Source organism: Schistocerca americana, chromosome 8 (genome assembly GCF_021461395.2).
Source record: "Schistocerca americana isolate TAMUIC-IGC-003095 chromosome 8, iqSchAmer2.1, whole genome shotgun sequence".
Classification (NCBI taxonomy): Eukaryota; Metazoa; Arthropoda; class Insecta; order Orthoptera; family Acrididae; genus Schistocerca; species Schistocerca americana.
Window position 1 is genome coordinate 57,152,345 of NC_060126.1, and position 19,481 is coordinate 57,171,825.

The 19,481-nt window shown below is 43.7% G+C and overlaps 1 protein-coding gene across 1 annotated transcript in view; it reads right to left on the minus strand.

Moving 5' to 3' along the window:
- Nucleotides 1-6,964: 6,964 nt before the first annotated feature.
- The window catches only part of LOC124545527 (NACHT and WD repeat domain-containing protein 2-like), a 1,590,779-nt gene continuing 1,578,262 nt past the window's right edge, over nt 6,965-19,481 (minus strand). The window contains exon 12 of the mRNA XM_047124475.1: nt 6,965-7,022. Coding sequence (XP_046980431.1) covers nt 6,965-7,022 — 58 coding nt within the window. The remainder of the gene's footprint in view (nt 7,023-19,481) is intronic.

Genomic DNA, 19,481 nt, shown 5'->3' on the forward strand with positions numbered 1-19,481 from the left:
CAAGATAAGAGCCAAAATTAATGACTTCTTTTACAGTGACTTCATTTTTTCCATTCTGACGATACCATCCACAGTCAATAACTTTTTGTTGCCGATAAAGCAAACATATGCTGCGTGAACAACATTATTAATCTGAATTCTAACCTACTTTGCAAGTGGTGGTATTGTCAGAAGGACAAACACCACATATTCATATAGAACTGATTCGCCCCGATGGCCAACAAACTCACCTTTTTCAGAGCGGATGCACAATTGCGTCTGACCTGCGGGACTCTCAAAGTCGCGAGGACGGAGGACACAGACAGTGACTGCGAACAGATGGCGCTGGGTGGGAATGTGGGTGAGCCCAGAGGTGCGTCCAGACTGGCCGCGCAGCTTCAATAAACACTTTGTCCGGGGGGCGGAGTGGTTAGCGCAACTGCCTCGTAAGGAAGAGATCCCACGTTCGAATCTGGGGTCTGGCTCACATTTTCACTCGTCGTTGCTGATTCTGCGTAATATACAGATGCAGATGACATCGATATTCCCTTTCCTGTCCTCACAATTCATTTCTTCCTCCCTCCACCTTCAATGTACTCGCGATTTTGCTGTCTAGTTAACGTCCTACCAGTATCTCGGAAAAGAATGCAGTGGAACGGTAGTGTTTTATTTTCTTTCGCCAGGCCACGAACGCCTGTCTGTACGACATTGACGCGCAGGTGAGTATTTTCAGATGTGCCAGAGTAGATCAGAGAAGTTTCTTCACCTCAGAGTGTAGCCACACCAACCTCCCAGTTTCCGCTCCATAGACGTACTCGTACAATAACACAGCTTGCTGCAAATCCAGAAATTTCCCACCTTTTTCGTGTTTATCCTATTGCCTAGCCAAACGGTACTCTCCCCATCCGTGAGAAAAAGGACGGCTTTTTGAGGCACTCTCACTCCAGTCTCCAAAGGGAGAGTAGATCCGTTTCACTGGAACACGTTTTAGTCCAAATCGGATTGCTTTGTGCTCGTTTGGATGTTGCCAGAGATGAAAATACCAGCACTTTCATGCCCAGTTGTGACAAATAATATTCCTTTAAGTGACTTTCGCGTTTGAATCTATAACATGAACTCTTGTGGACATGCTTTATCCTTAGGCAGCGTCGAGGCACTTGGACCGATTATGCTCGTTGTTTGTTACCATCATTCTTATACATCTTGCTATGATTATCTAAAATCTTTCGCTTCAAGGAGTGTCAACTCGGCGTATATTCAATGTGAATGAACTCTCCTGGTAAAACGAACTTTTCTGTGCTATGAATGATCGCTCCATGTGCTGTTTCTCTGTAGCTGTAATTCTCATTACAGTATAATTTTTTCAACCGTATACAGACTCTAGGGATCCATCGATGAGAGGATATGGAACAAAAACGTTCTAATGAACTTATGTCCGGAAATGCAAGGTTTCCATGTTAGAGCCCATTTATTCAATCATACATTCTTAGAGACGCTGCTGTCTAATACGCGCTGCATCATGCAGCACAGTTGTAGTACGTACTGAAAATGGTTTCCATGTGCCACAATGCATGCCTGTACGTGCCATAACATGTTCTGTCTCAAGCGTTCACATCGGCCTGGCTCCATCCCAAGAGCGTCAAAGGCAGCATTAATGTTCCGCCACAGTGTCTCCACATCTGGAATGAGGCCTGCATGTACGATACTTCTGGGATGGTTCCATAACCAGAAAAAGCACGGGTACAGAACCGGTTAACAAGCACGCCATGCAACTGGACCCCCTCGGTCAGGAAAGACACGATTGAGATGCGGCGATGTGGGCTGTAGCACCATCATGCAGCAGGCACATAACCCTTCGAATCATCAATGACACTTCTTCCAGCAGTGACCCGCTAGAAACGCCGATAGTTTCGGCCTGCTAGGCGATGCGGAAGGAAGACTGGTCTCAAAATACGCTCGCCAGTTATCCCGGTCCACACATTCCGGCTGCACTGATGCTGATGATTCGCTGACACCACACCACCCTCTAGGAGGAAACCATGCATGCTGTAACTGTGACTACATGGTACAGCGCGTATTAGACAGCATTCCCTGTAACAAAGTAGGATTCAATTCGTGGTCTCTCAGAATGGAAACCATACATTTCCGGAGGTAAGTTAATTACAACGTTTTTGTTCCATAACCTTTCATCGGTCACTCCCTAGGGTTTGTACACGGTGGAAAAAATTACCCTGTATAATCATTTAATCGCCTTCAGAGAGCTTTCTCGTAATCATTCAATTGCAGAGCTTTGTTTCATTTCGCGTTGAATCTGTCTTTGGTGCGGCGCTGATTACCACTTGCTATTAAATCTGTGCTTTTCTGGTTCAAATGGTTCAAATGGCTCTGAGTACTATGGGACTTAACATCTCAGGTCATCAGTCCCCTAGAACTTAGAACTACTTAAACCTAACTAACCTACGGACATCACACACATCCATTCCCGAGGCAGGATTGGAACCTTCGACCGTAGCGGTCGCGCGGTTCCAGACTGAAGCGCCTAGAACCACTCGGCCACCATGCTCTCTATTAGAGAGACCACAACACACTGAGCATAATGAAATCTTACATCCTGGACAACAATTCCCTGCAACCGATTTTGTTGTAATTAATGTGTTTTGATTTCACGGAATAACTCCGTCTTCCCTTATCTATACCTAGATTCCCTCCTCCCTTAGGGCATGGTACTAATTACCCTGATTTAATGGTCCCCTATGTGCACGTAAATCGTTCTCTGGCTTAGAGGTCATCGAAAAATTGGGTTTCTATCAGGTGCGCCAAGTTTAGATCCTCTCCTCCTCTTGTGTGATTGATCATTTGGGGCGATCCAGTTGATCCTTTTTTTATTAATTCCAGATCATCCAATCCCACGTCTCCTGCCGTCTCCTAAGGAACGTTCGTGAATTAATATTTGTTCATAATACAACAATGTTTTCGATATGGAAAGGTATTTCTGTGTAATAAGCGTCTGTTCTATTGGAGCTTATCTCTGGTTGATTCACCCTCCTTCCATACCCATGCTCCTGTTAGTGTTTCACATGTATCAAATTATTATGAATTTCCACCCCTACGAGACACTTCATAGAGCAAAAGCATCCGAGGGATGTGTTGAGTCTCGATGTGAGTGATGAAAACATCAATAAACGATCGGCACCGTATTGTTGTACAGTATCCCAAGCGTTCTTTCCTAACCCGCGTCTTAATGTTTTAATCGTCATTCAAATAGAGGTTAATCTCTCACGTAAATGTTGTTAAAGTACCACCTTGCGCGTAGGGTGAGCAGCTATATCATTTATACGAGGTGCGTTCAGTAAGCAATGCAACTCATTCGGACATTTGCTGTGGGACATCGTGGAATATTAACGCTTCAGTTTGTAAAGTTTCATGAAATTCCAGTAAGCGGCGGCGCTATACGTAGCCTTCAAAATGGCGTCTGTAACAGAGGTGCGTTCCACGCAGAGATCTGCCACTGCATTTCTTTTGGCAGAAAGCCAGAGCATCGCAGGTATTTATAGGCGCTTGCAGAGTGTCAATGGAGACCTGGCGGTGAACAAAAAGCATGGTGAGTCGTCGGGCGAGGCGTCAGTGATCATAGCAGCAAGGTCGCGCAAACCCGTCCGATCTGCCGCGTCGGCCGTACACAGCTGTGAGTCCAGCAGTGTTGGACTTCAGTTTCTCCGTTACCACAAAAATGCAAACTTCTCCGCCGCAATGTCATCTCAAGGCCGCACACAAATCTGCGCATCCGAGAGGAGTTCACAGAACTTCATTCGACTGTTCTTCCTCATCCACCCAACAGCCCCATCTCGCACCTTCCGTCTTCCATCTACGTGTCCCATTGAAAGCCGCGCTCAGAGGAGATTATGATAAAAACAGGCCTCTTTAGACCAAAGTGTGGGAATGATATCGTGTATAGAAATTCTGAATACACCAACTTGCTATTTGAAAAAAATAAAATATGTGTTGCATTACTTGCTAAACGCCCCTCAGGAAGGCTAGTCAAATATTACAAAAGATCAGAAGCCATCCTTGGCGATCCCCAGGTTATGTATACACTGATCATCCAGAACATTGTGAACACCTGCCTAGTAGCCGGTACGTCCATCTTTGGCACGGATGACAGCTTCGACGGCATGGAAGCAATGAGGCATGGAAGCAGGGAGGCCTTAGTAGGTCATTGAGGGAGCTGGCACTACAGCTGAACACACAAGTCACTTAATTACTGTAAAGAAAGAGGAGAGAGGGGGAGAATGGCGATGAACTCTGAGGCCACATTCAACCACATCCCATGTGTGTTCGATCGGGTTCAGATCTGGCGAGTTGGGGGCCAACTTATCAACTCGAGCTCGCAGCCCGCCACTGCGTCCCTCGAACTCCATCACACTCTTGGCCTTGTGACATGGCACATCATCTTGTTTAAAAACACCACTGCTGTCGGAAAATATAATCGTCATGAAGGTGCGCGTGGTCTGCAAACAGTGTACGATACTCCTTGGCCGTCATGGTGGCTTGCACCAGCTCCACTGCACCCAAGGATGCCCGTGTGTATGTTCCCTATAATGGAGCCGCCGCCAGCTAGTCTCCGTCCTGCAGTACTGCTGTCAAGGAGCTGTTCCACTAGAAGACGACACATCCGCGCCCTCCCGGCATTATGAAGAAGGTACTGGGATTCATCAGACCATGCAGCGCTCTGCCACTGCCCCAATGTCCAATTCCAATGGTCATGTGCCCATTTCAGAAGTAGTTGCCGATTTCTTGCTGGTAACATTGGCACATACATGGTCCGTCGGCTGCGGAGGCCCAGCGTTAGGAGTGTTCGGTGCAGTGTGTGTTGAGACACACTTGTACTTTGCCCGGCATTAAAATCTGACGTTAGTTCCGCCACAGCTCGCTGCCTGTCCTGTCTGAACAGTCTGTCCAGCCTACGGCGTCCGGCACCTGTAATGAGGAGAGGCCGCTCAACCCAACGACATCTGGACGTGGTTTGTCCTTGGTTTCACCAGGTGCTGCAGACTTTCACCCCAGCACTCCTCGAACACGCGACGAGTCGTGCAGTTTCCGAAATTCTCGTGACGAGCCTTCTGGCCATCACAGTCTACCCTCGGTCAAACTCAGACACATCGCCAACCTTCGCCATTCAATAGACGGACAGCACGCTCACTGATACTACATGCACAGTGCGTGTGTCTGTATGTGACTAGCAGTCATTCCTCGCTACATGACACTATAATTGTTTGGACGGGTTTGTATCGGTAGTATATCGAAGTTCATAATGTTCTGGCTGCTAAGCGTTTGTTAGTGAAAGTATATAGGGGTTGGTTTTCACCTCACAATATTTAGTAATGTCGGATTCGGAAAGTAAAGGCCCGGTATTAAATAAGCATTCCACATTTGAGGACACGTGAATCTCAACATTAGTATTTGGAGGATGCCAGAACACACGCAACACACGTGAGCACCTCCATTATAGCCCGTAGCTTAATGTCTGGAGAGTCCTGTTGCACACTACAGTGACAGTCCCATTTTTCTCCGCAGAGGAAACCCTAACTGAAAATTTTTAACTGGCCATTCTCCAACAGTCTCTGCTACCACAGGTTGAAGAGCTGCAGCCGCTTATCATCTTTCGGCATGGTGGTTCACTCACCACCCAGTAGTCTGCAATTAGGGATGTGCTCAATGACACATTTCCTGAGAGGTCGGTGGGCTGTGGTGGTGCCATCGCACGATTACCGGGATCTGCCGATATAAGGCCGTCGGACTTCGTTATTGCGGGCTGCGTAAAGGATCGCTCGTAGCCAAAATCAATCAATGACACTGATACCGCTCGTGCGTGATTCTATGAAGCAACAAGAAGTGTTGATACTGCAGTGCTGACTCGTACATGGGCAGAACTCGGAAATCTCTGTGATTTTCTACGAGCGACGGATGGAACCCGTACTAAAGTTTTGCATAGCAGAGAAAAAATCTTTGAGAGCTGCTATATGTTCTACAACAAAGCAAGATGCCAAAATGTCTAACAGTTTCAAAGAAATAAATTTTTAATATGATTACGGAACTTTATGGATATCCCGTATTGCGCAAAGAAAAAGTGAAAGAAGAAGCATTCTAATGACGTATCGTAAAAACATCATTTACACGAAATATTCACACAAGGTGTGGAGAAACAAGTACTGTATTATTTTTTACATCGCTTGAGTTATCTGAGATATTACAGTGAGATGAGCCAAAATTAGCAGAATGTTGGTACAGGGCCATCATTCAGTGATCGACATTCCCATCTATCAGAGTGTCTATTGCTCCTAATTTGTTCGGTTTTGAGGAGAAGAGAAACATTATTGTACAATATTTAAGTCGTGTTGGGGTTTATTCATCACATCACATTGTTTTTCAGACTGCACCAGCGTCGATTTTCACGTGTAATTGAATAACTTCCCCCTCCTTCAGCAGCACATACACTACACCCAACTTTTCCAGCTCAGACAATTCGCTGAACTTGTTGCGCCTGACTGTAGCGAGCGCTACCCAAAAAGTTTCAGAAACAGCTTGAGGGGAGCTGTTTATCTCAAAGTCAGCATGACTTGCTTTTAGTAAGTTTGAACTAAAAAGTGATTAGAATATGCTGCAATATATTCATATAGCGTACGCTATTCAATAGTTGTTCATTTCCTCACAACCACATGGCGACACATTTTCTTTCAGTCTAGCATTGTGTTCATATTCGGCAATGACATTCACGGCACAGACATTCACAAGAGCGAATGCCTGAGGTAGAAGAAAAGACAGGAGAAGAGGAGTAACGTTGACACAGATGATGCAGTTCCAATCGGCAAGCTGCCTCTGAACATTAAGGCGTGTGCCATCAGCAACATCAATGAAGATCCATAACGTGCGTCAACTCGAGATGGTAAATGAAACCAAGAAAAGTCATTTGAGGCACGAATTAAGTCTATGTGAAGGCTTCAAACTTGGGAAGTGCACTAAATGGAAAATAGATCTTCACTTCCCTGCAAAAAGGGATATTTTTGCAGTTTTATAAACAAATAGCAGAATAATGAATAAGATCCTGACTGTACTTTCAGATACATCAGGGGAAAAATATGTGGTACTTATATAAACATATTTACGTATTTCAGTTGTCATTTTGTAAATAGAATCCACCAAAGCAACCCATGAAAGTATGTTATTACTTGAATAAAAAATATTAGTCTTGATGTTTCATACAAGCTCCATGTACATTTTGTTGAATCACAGCAGTTTTTTTTTAAATTCAGTATGTTACACTTATTTAGTACCAGAAAATTGCAGTGACAATCAACAACCCTTCATTCACATAATCAAAGCTCATGACTTGAGTAGGTCAGAAAGAATTTACAACAATTAATTGTAATAAGCATGGCAAAAGTCTGTTGTATACATTTTGAGCTGTAATTTTTACGTCATCGTTATCTTTCGCGTTTTGCTTCTATTGCATACATACGTCCACTTCAGCCGTTCGCACATAAGCTACAGACATGTCAATGTACTTTCTTTTATCAGTTGACAAGACGAATAACAGTTTGTCGCTTTCCGATCGCTACAGGTGAGTATTTCTTTCAACGTATTCTAAATGTGCGTCACTGTCTACAGTACTCTCTAGCCTACAGTGTTAATGACTGGCCGTGTGTTTAAGTATAAATAGCCACATTTGATGCTAGAGTGGATAGTTACAGTTATATTCCTCACTGTTAATTTTTCCTATTTGCTCCGCATGAAACATTTCTCATTCTCACCATTACATTCAGTGCAGTTTGAGTGTGAGCATTGTTACGTCAGATACTGTTTGGTTGGTTAGTTGATTTGGGGGTGGGGACCAAACAGATAGGTCATCGGTCCCATCGGATTAGCGAAGGATGGGGAAGGAAGTCGGCCATTCCCTTTCACAGGAAACATTCCGGCATTTACCTGAAGCGATTTAGGGAAATCACGGAAAACCTAAATCAGGATGGGCGGCCGCGGGTTTGAACCGTCGTCTTTCCGAAGGCGAGGTCAGTGTGCTAACCTCTGCAACACCTGTCTTGGTGTAGGTACTCATTTATACAATTTTTATAGTTATACAGTTGATGATGATGTTGACGATGACAGTGAAAATGGTGATAAAATCCAAGTAGACTCATTATGATAATGTATTTTGTTCTGCACAAGGTATTTTGTCCAAGTTCCCTAACATCTACGCAAGCAATAAGTCATAGAACTGGGGTCTGCGGTACTCATGAGAATAACTCCTGTATTGAACGTCTCAGGCAGCACAACAATTGTCATTAGGAGATCTGTACCTTCAAGAGTAGAAGGAGCCCACCTTGTAGATTAGCTTCCGTTCATAGTTTCACTGTGTACCAAAATCGTTTAGCAGCCAGAAAGTGAGGACAATACGAATTGAAATTTAAAGTTTTGAGAAGGTTTATTTCAGTGGCTAGAAAATCGAATCAAATTTACAAAGAGCAGAAGAACGTTGCACCCACACTGGATTGGATTCCCGCACTGATTCGGATGGGAAGGATGCCATGAAACCGTTGCATCCTCTCTTGAGAGAAACGGGCCGACTACTGTTTTAAGTGTTCCGTGAAATCCCGCATTCTGACAACCGGGTGCTGTTAATGTCATACATATTTCAGTCGTGCTCTATCGAGAACATATCAGGGGATCTTGCTGGCCACGGGACAACCTCAAAATCACGCGGACAGTTCACAGAGACAGGGCCCCACATGTGCACGAGCATTGTCCTGTTGGAAAAGTGCGAGAGATAACGTGTAAAGACTCAGGACGTCAGTGGCACACCGCTGTGATTTCAGAGTTCCCTCAATCACTTACAGCCATGGTCTACAGTCATACCCTATGGCTCCCCATACCGTGGCGGCAGGAGCAACAGCGTAGTGCCTCTCAAAAACATCGAAAGAATGTGACCTGTCCACAGTCCGGCACCATACTTCCTGGCGGTGGTCATCTGAGGTAGTGCAGGACGGTGATTCGTCAGCAGTCCTTGCTTCCCAGTCACGGCACCACTCCAAAAGCACACGTTGTGGTGACGGTAGCCTGGGCGTGCGACAGCTATTCTGCGATCCTACTGCTGCTGCTTTCTGACAAGTGGTGTGCCATGACACAGCACGTAGCAGGAAGTCCAGTATTTGTTCTCGGGCTGCAGGCGCAGACGTGGAGGTATTAGGGCGTGCCTGGTGTGCAGTACGGCGACACCGCCTTATAATGGTCAGACGTGGTAGACCGGAGCCTTCATGACTAATGTGTCAGCCGACACCTTCTTATGCGGTCCAGCATCAGGTATCTGTCATATGCGAATGCCCACAAATCTGAATATTGGACGATTCCACCAGCCAGACAAATGGAAACCAACAACGAGGCCCCTGTCAAACTGCGTCAGGTGCTGATAACGCTGTCTCACACGTGTATGCGGCATCTCCGTGTCCTTGACAGTTATCAGTCAACATATGACGCTATTTACGCCCCCTTATTTACCCTAACAGATTTGGTAACAACACTAATACACTCTACTGGCTGTTCTACACCTCATAAAGAACTCGTGTCTAATAATGTATATAAGACAGCTAATGAGACATTCAGGAAGGAAAATGAATATTCTCTTCTGACATCCAATGAAGAAGACCTATCTCTACTCAGTGGAGACAGTAATGGACATGTTAACAGTATTAGCGAGGGGTGAGGGTGCCATGGATATTTCAGCTATAAGAATAGAGATGGGCACTGAGTCACAGAATTCGTCGTAGCAAATGACCTATTTATCACCAATATGTTCTTTACGAAACACACATAACACATTATCACCTTCATTAGGATTGGGCACAATATCCTGATTGTCTATATACACTATGTGATCAAAACTATCTCGACACACCCAAAGACATATGTATGTCATATCAAGTTCATTGCGCTACCACCTGCTGCCAGGTAGTCCATATCAGCGACCTCAGTAGTCATTAGAAATCGTGAGAGAGCAGAATGGGGCGCTCCGCAAAAATCAAGTACTTCGAACGCAGTCAGGTGATTGGGTGTCACTTGCGTCATACGTCTGTACGCGAGATTTCGACACTCCTAAATACCCCTAGGACCACTGTTTCCGATGTGATAGTGAAGTGGAAACGTGAAGGGACACGTACAGCACAAAAGCGTACAGGCCGACCTCGTCTGTTGAGTGACAGAGATCGCCGAGAGTTGAAGAGCATCGTAATGTGTAATAGGCAGACATTTATCCAAATCATCACTTAGGAATTCCAAACTGCATCAGGATCCACTAAAATACTATGATAGATAGGCGTGAGGTGAGAAAATTTGCATTTCATGTTCGAGAGGCTGCTCGTAAGCCACGCATCACATCGGTAAATGCCAGACGACACCCCGCTTGGTGTAAGGAGCATGAACATTGGACGATTGAACAGTGGAAAAATGTTGTGTGGAGTGATCAATCAGAGTACACAATGTGGCTATCCGATGGCAGGGTGGTATGGCGAATGTCCGGTGAACGTCATCTGTCAGCGTGTGTTGTGTCAACAGTAAAATTCGGAGGCTGTGGTGTTATGGTGTGGTCGTGTTTTTCATGGAGGGGGCTTGCGTGGCACTATCACAGCAATGGCCTACATTGATATTATAAGCAACTTCTTGCTTCCCACTCTTCAAGAGCAAGTCGGCTACGGCGATTGCATCTTTCAACACGATGGAGAACTTGTTCATAATGCGCGGCCTGTAGGAGAGGGGTTACACGACAGTAACATCCCTAATGAACTGGCTTGCACAAAGTCCTCACCTGAATCCTATAGAACACATTTGGAATGTTTTGGAATGACGACTTCGTGCCAGGCCTCACCGACCGACATCGATACCTCTTCTCAGTGCAGAACTTCGTGTAGAATGGGCTGCCATTTCCCAAGAAACCTTCCACCACATGATCGAACGTGAGCCTGCAAAAGTGGAAGTGGCTCAACACCATATTGAATTCCAGCATTACCGATGGAGGACGCCACGAACTTTTAACTCCTTTTCAGCCAAGTGTCCTGATACTTACGATCACATAGTGTATATGGCTCAAAAATGGTTCAAAGGGCTCTGAGCGCTATGGTACTTAACATCTGAGGTCATCAGTCCCCTAGAACTTAGAACTACTTAAACCTAACTAACCTAAGGACATCACACACATCCATGCCCGAGGCAGGATTCGAACCTGCGACCGTAGCGGTCACGCGGTTCCAGACTGAAGCGCCTAGAAGCGCACGGCCACCCCGGCCGGCGTGTATATGGCCTGGCGAAAAAGTAAACACTCCAAAACAGGAGGAAACTGAACGAAATTTTACGGTTGGAAACAGGCCCTCAAGCTCGGAATGGAGGAGGAGCGGAGAAGGAAATTGCTCGTGCCCTTTTCAAAGGAAACATACCGGGAAACGTAAGTCTAGGTGGATGAAAGGGGTATGCAACAAATGCGAGGCCGGCCCTTACGACATAGCTCAATAACTGTGCTGTAGAATAGTATCAACTCCTGCACGTGGCACTTCTCCGAACTTTAATATACTGCCTGCCCAACCCCCCTCCCCCCACAACCCCCCCCCCCCCCCCCCGCCCCTACTCAAACTGCTAGCTTAGAAAATTCCATGTTCTATGTTGTGACCGCGAGTCGCGACATGTGTGCCGTATTTCCCTCCAGCACCAAAGGGTGAGCGGCACAGCCTACGCATCAGGCGGAGCTAGTCAACCAGCATATTTTAGATGCCCCGTGGTGGAAACAACGGGACGATTCATTCCAACATATAGAAACCTACCCTGAAATTTTTCACACAGAATGAAGAAATCGAAGGAAATCCCCCGTCAAAAGTTTAGCTACTAAGGCATAATGAAAGCATCTTTTGAAGTGTTTAAGTTACTCATTTTGCCGCTCTAACAACAGCCGTTTGCACAGCCCTTTCTGCCTTTTTTCACACAGAATGAAGAAATCGAAGGAAATCCCCCGTCAAAAGTTTAGCTACTAAGGCATAATGAAAGCATACGAGTCGGTGAATAAGCAGACGCAGCCGTGACAAGAGCACGCACTGTGTGGAACTAAGTGGAAAGTGCACACACGTGAATTTTAAGCACTTAAACCATACCAAAAATGTCTCAAGTCATTAACGTTTTGAATAACTTGCGGTTCGTATCGAAAGCTAAACTGTTTCAAATGTAATATATATCAAGTGACTATCAGAGAAAAGAACATCAAGGCAGTGAATGACGTTACGTAACAGACGAGTTCTATTAATCAGCACTTTAATTTGTTGACGTTAAATAGTTTAAAATAATTCCTGTGGCACAGTTATTACGATAATTTTTGAATAATAAGGTTTTTGCTAACAATAAAGCAGCTCCTCGTTTGTCACCTATAGTTCTCAGAAAAATGCGAAGTCTATTCGATGACGGAAACAAACATTTTGCTTACAGCAAGCAAACCTGATAAAAGAAGAATTAATGCATTTCGATACTTCACAGTAATTATTATTCAGACAGAACTGGAATGGAGTAAGAAACGGTCGTGGTCATTGTTCTGTGTAGTGTACTGCGTGCCAGCATAGGAATCACACAGTCAACCGGCTGAAAATAACTGGTACATTGACCTAGGTTTAGACACCTTTAAGGATATCTTCATTAGAATGAAATTTTAAGAAACCGTAAAATTACAATGCGGGAAAACAATGGTCAACGGTTCGAGCAAATTTCCGCAAGTTTAAAATTAAAATTAAACACGTTCAAACCTTTGCAACGTATACCTTGCCAGGAGCAACATCAGTCTGATTTTGCGCTAATGCAAACTGACGATATAGACATGACTGAAGATTAACAATACTGTTCCTCTGATAAACCTGGAATGACTAAAAACTATATGTAATTATATTGTCCCACTATTTTTTGAAAAATTCTTTACTCTGTTGAAAATATATTTTTATCGAGAGGCTAAATCACAATATCAGTTTCAGATGGAACCAGAATTACATTAACAGTCTTTTCATCATCCCCCTAAAGACAGAGTTGTCATTATGTCCACTACCAAGAGTCCAACAAAACAAAGGAATTATTCTCTGACAATGGCAAGAAGACTATCGGATGTAACAGTGAAAATTATTTTCTCCGATCTTTTCAGGTTTTATTACGTCTATTAATTCTGGTAGTAAATTATTTTTTTAAGAAATTTTCGGTCCTAGCTTGCCTTGATGTTCTTGAAGACAGAGATACACCTGCGGAAACAGTAATCCACCGACACTTATTACTGGTGTTGTATTAAAATGTGCCATAGCATTTATCGACTGCACAAGGTTGGTTTTTTTTTTTTTTTTTTTTTCCTTCGCTACTGGAAATGATAACGTGCAGTTTGCATGAAACCTGACTACTGACTTCACACGAAGATTGTAGGCGATAACAGAAACTTCGTCTTCATATCAGCTACGAATATCTCTGTAATAGTAGCTATTAATGACATCGTTTCTACAGGTTTATTTGTTGCAAAATTCGTAATTTTGCGGCTTCTTTCCCCGAAAATTTCTTAAAACTGTTCAAGTCGAAGAAGCCTGGAAATCAGTAATGTTCATCGCACTTGCAATTCACAGCGCCCAGTCTTGAAGATCACCGTCGGTACTGGTGCACTGACTCTCACGAGCGGTCCTAAATCTTTCGAACAGTTTTTCTTTAACAGTTTTGCGAGATCTAATTTTGGCATCAGTTTCGTACTTCATGTAGATCTTTCTTCCGTTTATACGATTCATGTTCAGGTTTTATGAAACGAAACTGGCTTTGCACGCGACTTGTGTTTAGGCATTTCCTGCCTCTTTCATTTAATCAAACAACATAACAATATACAGCCTTCTGTTTCTCACTAAAAGCTATTTCTTTGGGCTTTGAAGATACTATATTATCTCCGGAATTTAATTTGCGCGGCAGTCATCGTTAGAACGACGATTATCGGAATTCTCTGATTTATTTCCTGTTTCTGCTAATTTTTCCGCAATTTACAACATAATATCACCATAATTGGAATGAACGGCTAAGAAATTGACTAATAAATAACATATCTCCTAGAGAAGTTGGTTGTTTTGATTGCACCCACGATCTTTATCCATACAAATATTATAACTGCGAAAGAAGCTCTGTGAACAGATTTTGTTGAAGGAGGAGATTAAAGTTTCACTTCCCGTTGACAACGGAGCCATTAGAGACAGAGCACATGTTCGGATTAGAGAAGGATTGAGGCCGTACTCTGTCGAAGGAACCATCTCGGCATTTGCCTTAGGCGGCTTAGAGAAATCACGGAAAACCTAAATCAGGATGGCCTGACGCAGGTTTGAACCACGAGTACGGTGTGCTAACCACTGTGCTATGCCGCTCGGTCTGATTTCAATAGAATTTGGTGTGGAGATAGCTTCATCCTTGAGAGGGGGCACAGACTACTTTAGCAAGTCTATTGAACAACATATTTATTGGTGTGAAGAATACAACACTTCTTTTGCTTGTGTCTTTGTCCCGCAGTTTCCGCAGGTTCGGCATGGTTGCGATCGAATTTGGCATGGTTAATTGAAGGGGTGGCTAGATGCCCTTCCTGTCGCCATCCTGTACCCGCCTCTCACCCCCCCCCCCCCCCCAGTGTACCCCAGCTGTCCGAGTCCAGTGTAAACCATGAAACAGTGCGCACGTGTTTCAAATGTCTGCGAGTCGTGTAACTGAGGCGGGGCATGGGGACCAGCCCGGTACACACCTATTGGGATGTGTAAAACCGCCTAAAAACCACATCCAGGCTGGCCAGTGCACCGGCCCTCATCGTTAATCCGCCAGGCGGATTCGATCTGGGGCCGGCACGCCTACCCCGAGTCCAGGAAGCAGCGCATTAGCGCTCTCGGCTAACTTGGCGGGTAATATAACACTAAATATGGAATAATAATTACTCTTTGAGAAAGCTGTTTACTCTTCTGGTTTTGAAATTTGTCATATTTGTGAAATTGCATGTACTGTTTGAAACGTTTCAGCGTAATGAATACAATGGATTGGCTACGCCAGAACTTGGTGGTACAGCTATACTATCAGACAGGAGGATGGAACACTGAGCAACTGCTGTGAATGTACCATTTTGTGCAGACGAGAAACAGATCTTGAAAATCTGCCTACTTACATTCACATCATCGTCAGCAGACTAACGGTAAAATTTTGATTTGCTCATTTTTTGTTACAACAAAACGATAGAGAAAATTGACCGAAACGATAGAGGAAATTGACGAATTCTTTTGTATAAAGTGTGACACCTGTGATTTCCAGTGTATGTGTCACTATTAAAATGAATTTTTGAAGTATCAAAAGGCGACACTGTTTAAAACAAACGAAGCAATGCCGCACCAACGTGGTTGAATGCGAATGGATCTAGGACATCATTAAACGACAGATCTAGAGGATAGAAAGTGCAAAGGTGATGTTCATGAGGGCAGTATGTGACAACACATTGCGTGATAAGAAGAGAAATGAAGTAAACACGTTTATTCATAATTTTTTTTTTGCTTCCCTTGCAGTAGCCATATTTTGAGACAAAATTACTGGGTATCAGCAACAGTTTAGCACCTTTGTGTCATCGTCAGTGGGAATTCTTTGTTCAATTCTGCAAAACATGAACATGTTTTGAGTGATGACTGTTCTCAGGACAATTGAGTCTAAAAGCAGGTTTTTCCCTTTGTCATTACCTTAACTTTTGTACATTATTGTGTTATGTGGAAGCCTCTGTACTTCACAGGATATTGTTAGCTTCTCATCTGCAGTTGAATGATATTACTTTAAATTTGATTGGCGACTCAATTAATAACTTAATCTATAAAAAAAAATTCGGTGTATGAAAATATTTGGCGACAGGTAGCTTCCGAAAATGCGTTCCCATCTGATGCTGAGATGTGCAGGCCAAAACTATACATATATTGCGGAACTTCACACATAAATAACAATTTTCCACTTTACAAAGCACAGTGTTCATGTTGCTGGTTTGTTTGGGGTTACATCAAAAAAGAATTGCTTTCTTGACAGGCTGATCTTACATCCAGTAATTTTTAAAGTATCTGATGTGAACAGAGAGACAGAGAAATACAAGAACAAAAGGAATGACTACGCAACAAGAAAGTAAGCCACTAATGAATTCTAAGCCTAAACGATGAAGAAGGAAAACCGGTCAGCAGTTGAAAAGATGGACAGGACGAAGTCCTTGTAGTATGAACAAATAACTAGAAAATATTTAGTCCTGAATGTTGAAGGCTATACTTTCGAAAATACCGCTAGGTCATGTAAAATAGGGATCAGGTCCAATACGTCTGGAAAGTAGATCTCACTTAAATTTTTAGTAATGCGAAAAACGCGTTATAAATGTCTCACAGCGATGCCGATTGTTACTCAGTGAGTTGCTTTTTCTGTCAGTTAGCTTACAAAGCGAGGCCATGTCGAAAAATCGTAGGTACGGCCGAGCGGCTTTTTTAGCGCCGGGAAAGGTGACAGCTACCGTCATTGATTAAACCACGACAAACACCGAATCGCTGGGCAGTATTCGGAGTGGATCACTAAGCCATTGGCTATGACGTATATTTTCAGCTCAAACATTTACGCATGGTTCTATACAAAGCACACAGGCAAACGTTAATAACAAGCGAGTCACCTCAAAGCCATGTTACAAAATAAAGCTGTGCGGAATGTGGAGATGCAAACGTATTCAGGAACATGGAGCTCATCTGGTTTTGTAGAATGTCACCGCATCGAGTAACCGAGTGAAGTGACACTTGGCTTGAGACACTGGCATCGCATTCGAAGGGACACTGGTTCAAATCTTCCTCCGGCAATCCATATTTAGGATTTCCCCTTACGGAAAACGCAGCAGTAATTCGTTCGGAAATACAGCGTCTCTGTTATACAATCTGGCACTGGAGATGGATAAGCACGTCGAAACATTCTCGCATTTGGAAAAGTACCGTGGCGAATCACGCCGTTCTTCTCTGGATCTCTTGTACCACAACCAGCTGGGACTAATAGTGGAGATAGAATAGTCTACATCCTACAAAGAGTTGGATCTTTCGTCAAGAGATTTGTTTAGTAAGATCGACAGAGTTACGGAAATACTCGACTACTGCAGTGGCAGAGGCGTTTCTAACCTCACCCTCGAGTTTGCAAAATATCTGGTGACAACTTCACCAGCAGGCAGACTAACTCTGGTGGAAACGCTTCAGAGGGAGATGTTGTCTGGATCCAGCGCTTGCTGCTACTGTGTCCTGACCTAAGGTGGCGTCGCTCCGGTCATTGTTTTTGTCGGCACTCGCATATGCGGCGCTCATTCGCTTACAATTATAGTCTTTACGTAGGCGAATAACAGATTTTCCGCGTGGATTCTGGTACAATCGTCTCAAAATAATGAAGGGACGCCATCTGCATTACTAAATGACTTAATCGTTCATGGGAGCTAAGTTGCACGTTGCTAATCTAACGGCTGCGAGGGGACCAAAATTCGATTTTCAGTACTTCTCATAACTATTTACCGATAATAAAAATTTAAAATGCTATCATAATTTAATTATTAAGACGTAAAATCTTACGTTAAATGTTTAAACATAATAATTACTATAGTTAGAAAGGCAGCGTAATTCACAGAGCGGAAATTCATTTCTAAGAAACTGCAATACTACCGGCTGATTCAAAGAGAAATAAAATATTTCAGTTGTTTATTACAGACGGACTATAAGAGACAGAAACACACTGCGCATGTCACTGGATAGAGAAAGGTTAAAAGTTAACACGGTTGCTCTGTTGCTTCTTTGTAGTAACGTGACGACTGCAGTCCATGAGAAATCATTTTGTGTGTTGGAATTTACGCGAAGTCAATTCATTATTAAAGTGCATTCCGCGTCGATTCAGTAAAAAGTTGTCTCTGCACAAACACATTTATGGCTGGAATACAATATTGGTGATGGCTGGTTGTAAGAGCTAGAAAATCGAATCGTCGAAGCTGTCGATTCAACAAACAGGGACCTATTGATTCACGGTTGGAATGAAATGGACAACTGTTTCAATTTCCCGAGAAGTGCATGGTGCTATGTTGAGTGTTTGATATGATATCTTTGCGAGTATAAAACCTTGAACATCCAGTGACACACCGAGCGAGGTGGCGCATTCGTGAGGACGACAGTTCAAACCCGCGTCCAGCCATTCTGACTTACGTTCTCCGTGATTCCCCTAAATCGCTTCAGGCAAATGCTGTGTGGCTTCCTTCGAAAGGGCACGGCCGACTTCTTTCGCCATCCTTCCCTAATCCGATGGGAGCGATGACCTCGCCGTTTGGTCCCTCCCCCAAATGAACCAACCAACTATCTGATGACATTCATGAAGTGTCTCTTTCGTAGTTCGACTGTAATAAATAACTGAAATCTGTTTTTTCTTTTTGAATCACCCTGCACATTTAATAGGACAAATATAACCTCACGACGCTATAACACGTCAACAGTGAACTAAATGGTTCAAATGGCTCTGAGCACTATGGGACTTAACATCTATGGTCATCAGTCCCCTAGAACCTAGAACTACTTAAACCTAACTAACCTAAGGACATCACACAACACCCAGTCATCACGAGGCAGAGAAAATCTCTGACCCCGCCGGGAATCGAACCCGGGATCCCAACAGTGAACTAAAGCTTACCGTCTAACAACCATATTGGTGTGACAAGTGAGGACAACTGCTCCATCTTACTAGAATAAAATTCCCCTTACGTGTAATAAGATTTCTCTCTGTAGAATGTAGGTTAAACGAAAAATGAGTTTTTGAGATTTTCAAAACATGGTAGGAAAAAGCTATTAACAGATGTGAAACTAGCACAAAAATTTAATTCAGGAATAGCGAAAATTTCGCAGACATAGAAAATGATGTTGGATAGTGTAAACATTTACACATCTGCCAATGGCGTCTACGTGTAAGAACTTACTGTGACATCGACCATGTCTTCTAGGTGCCCCACCTTTTTTGTCAATGGTCTATTAATTTAAAACGAGAGAGAGTGCACAAAAAGTGAACACGTTGCCGAGTGACAGAAAAATGGGAAAGAGTCGGCAGATGAAGTGATCCCTGTAGCAAGCAGAAATCTACAGATACCAATATTCGAATGCTGGCCCCTGTCTTGACCAGAACCGAGGTGGAATCTTCCTACACGTCAGTTGGGGGACAGAAGATGGCTAGGAAATCGCCGAAACTGGTAGCCAAATAAAATAAGTTTGGAAATTAGACGGCTGGAGGGTGATTTAAACACTCTCCTCATCCTCATTCTGATCCTCATCCTAATCCTCATCATCACCCTCATCATCACCCTCATCATCACCCTCATCATCATCCTCATCATCACCCTCATCATCATCCTCATCATACTCATAATCTCATCACATCTAATC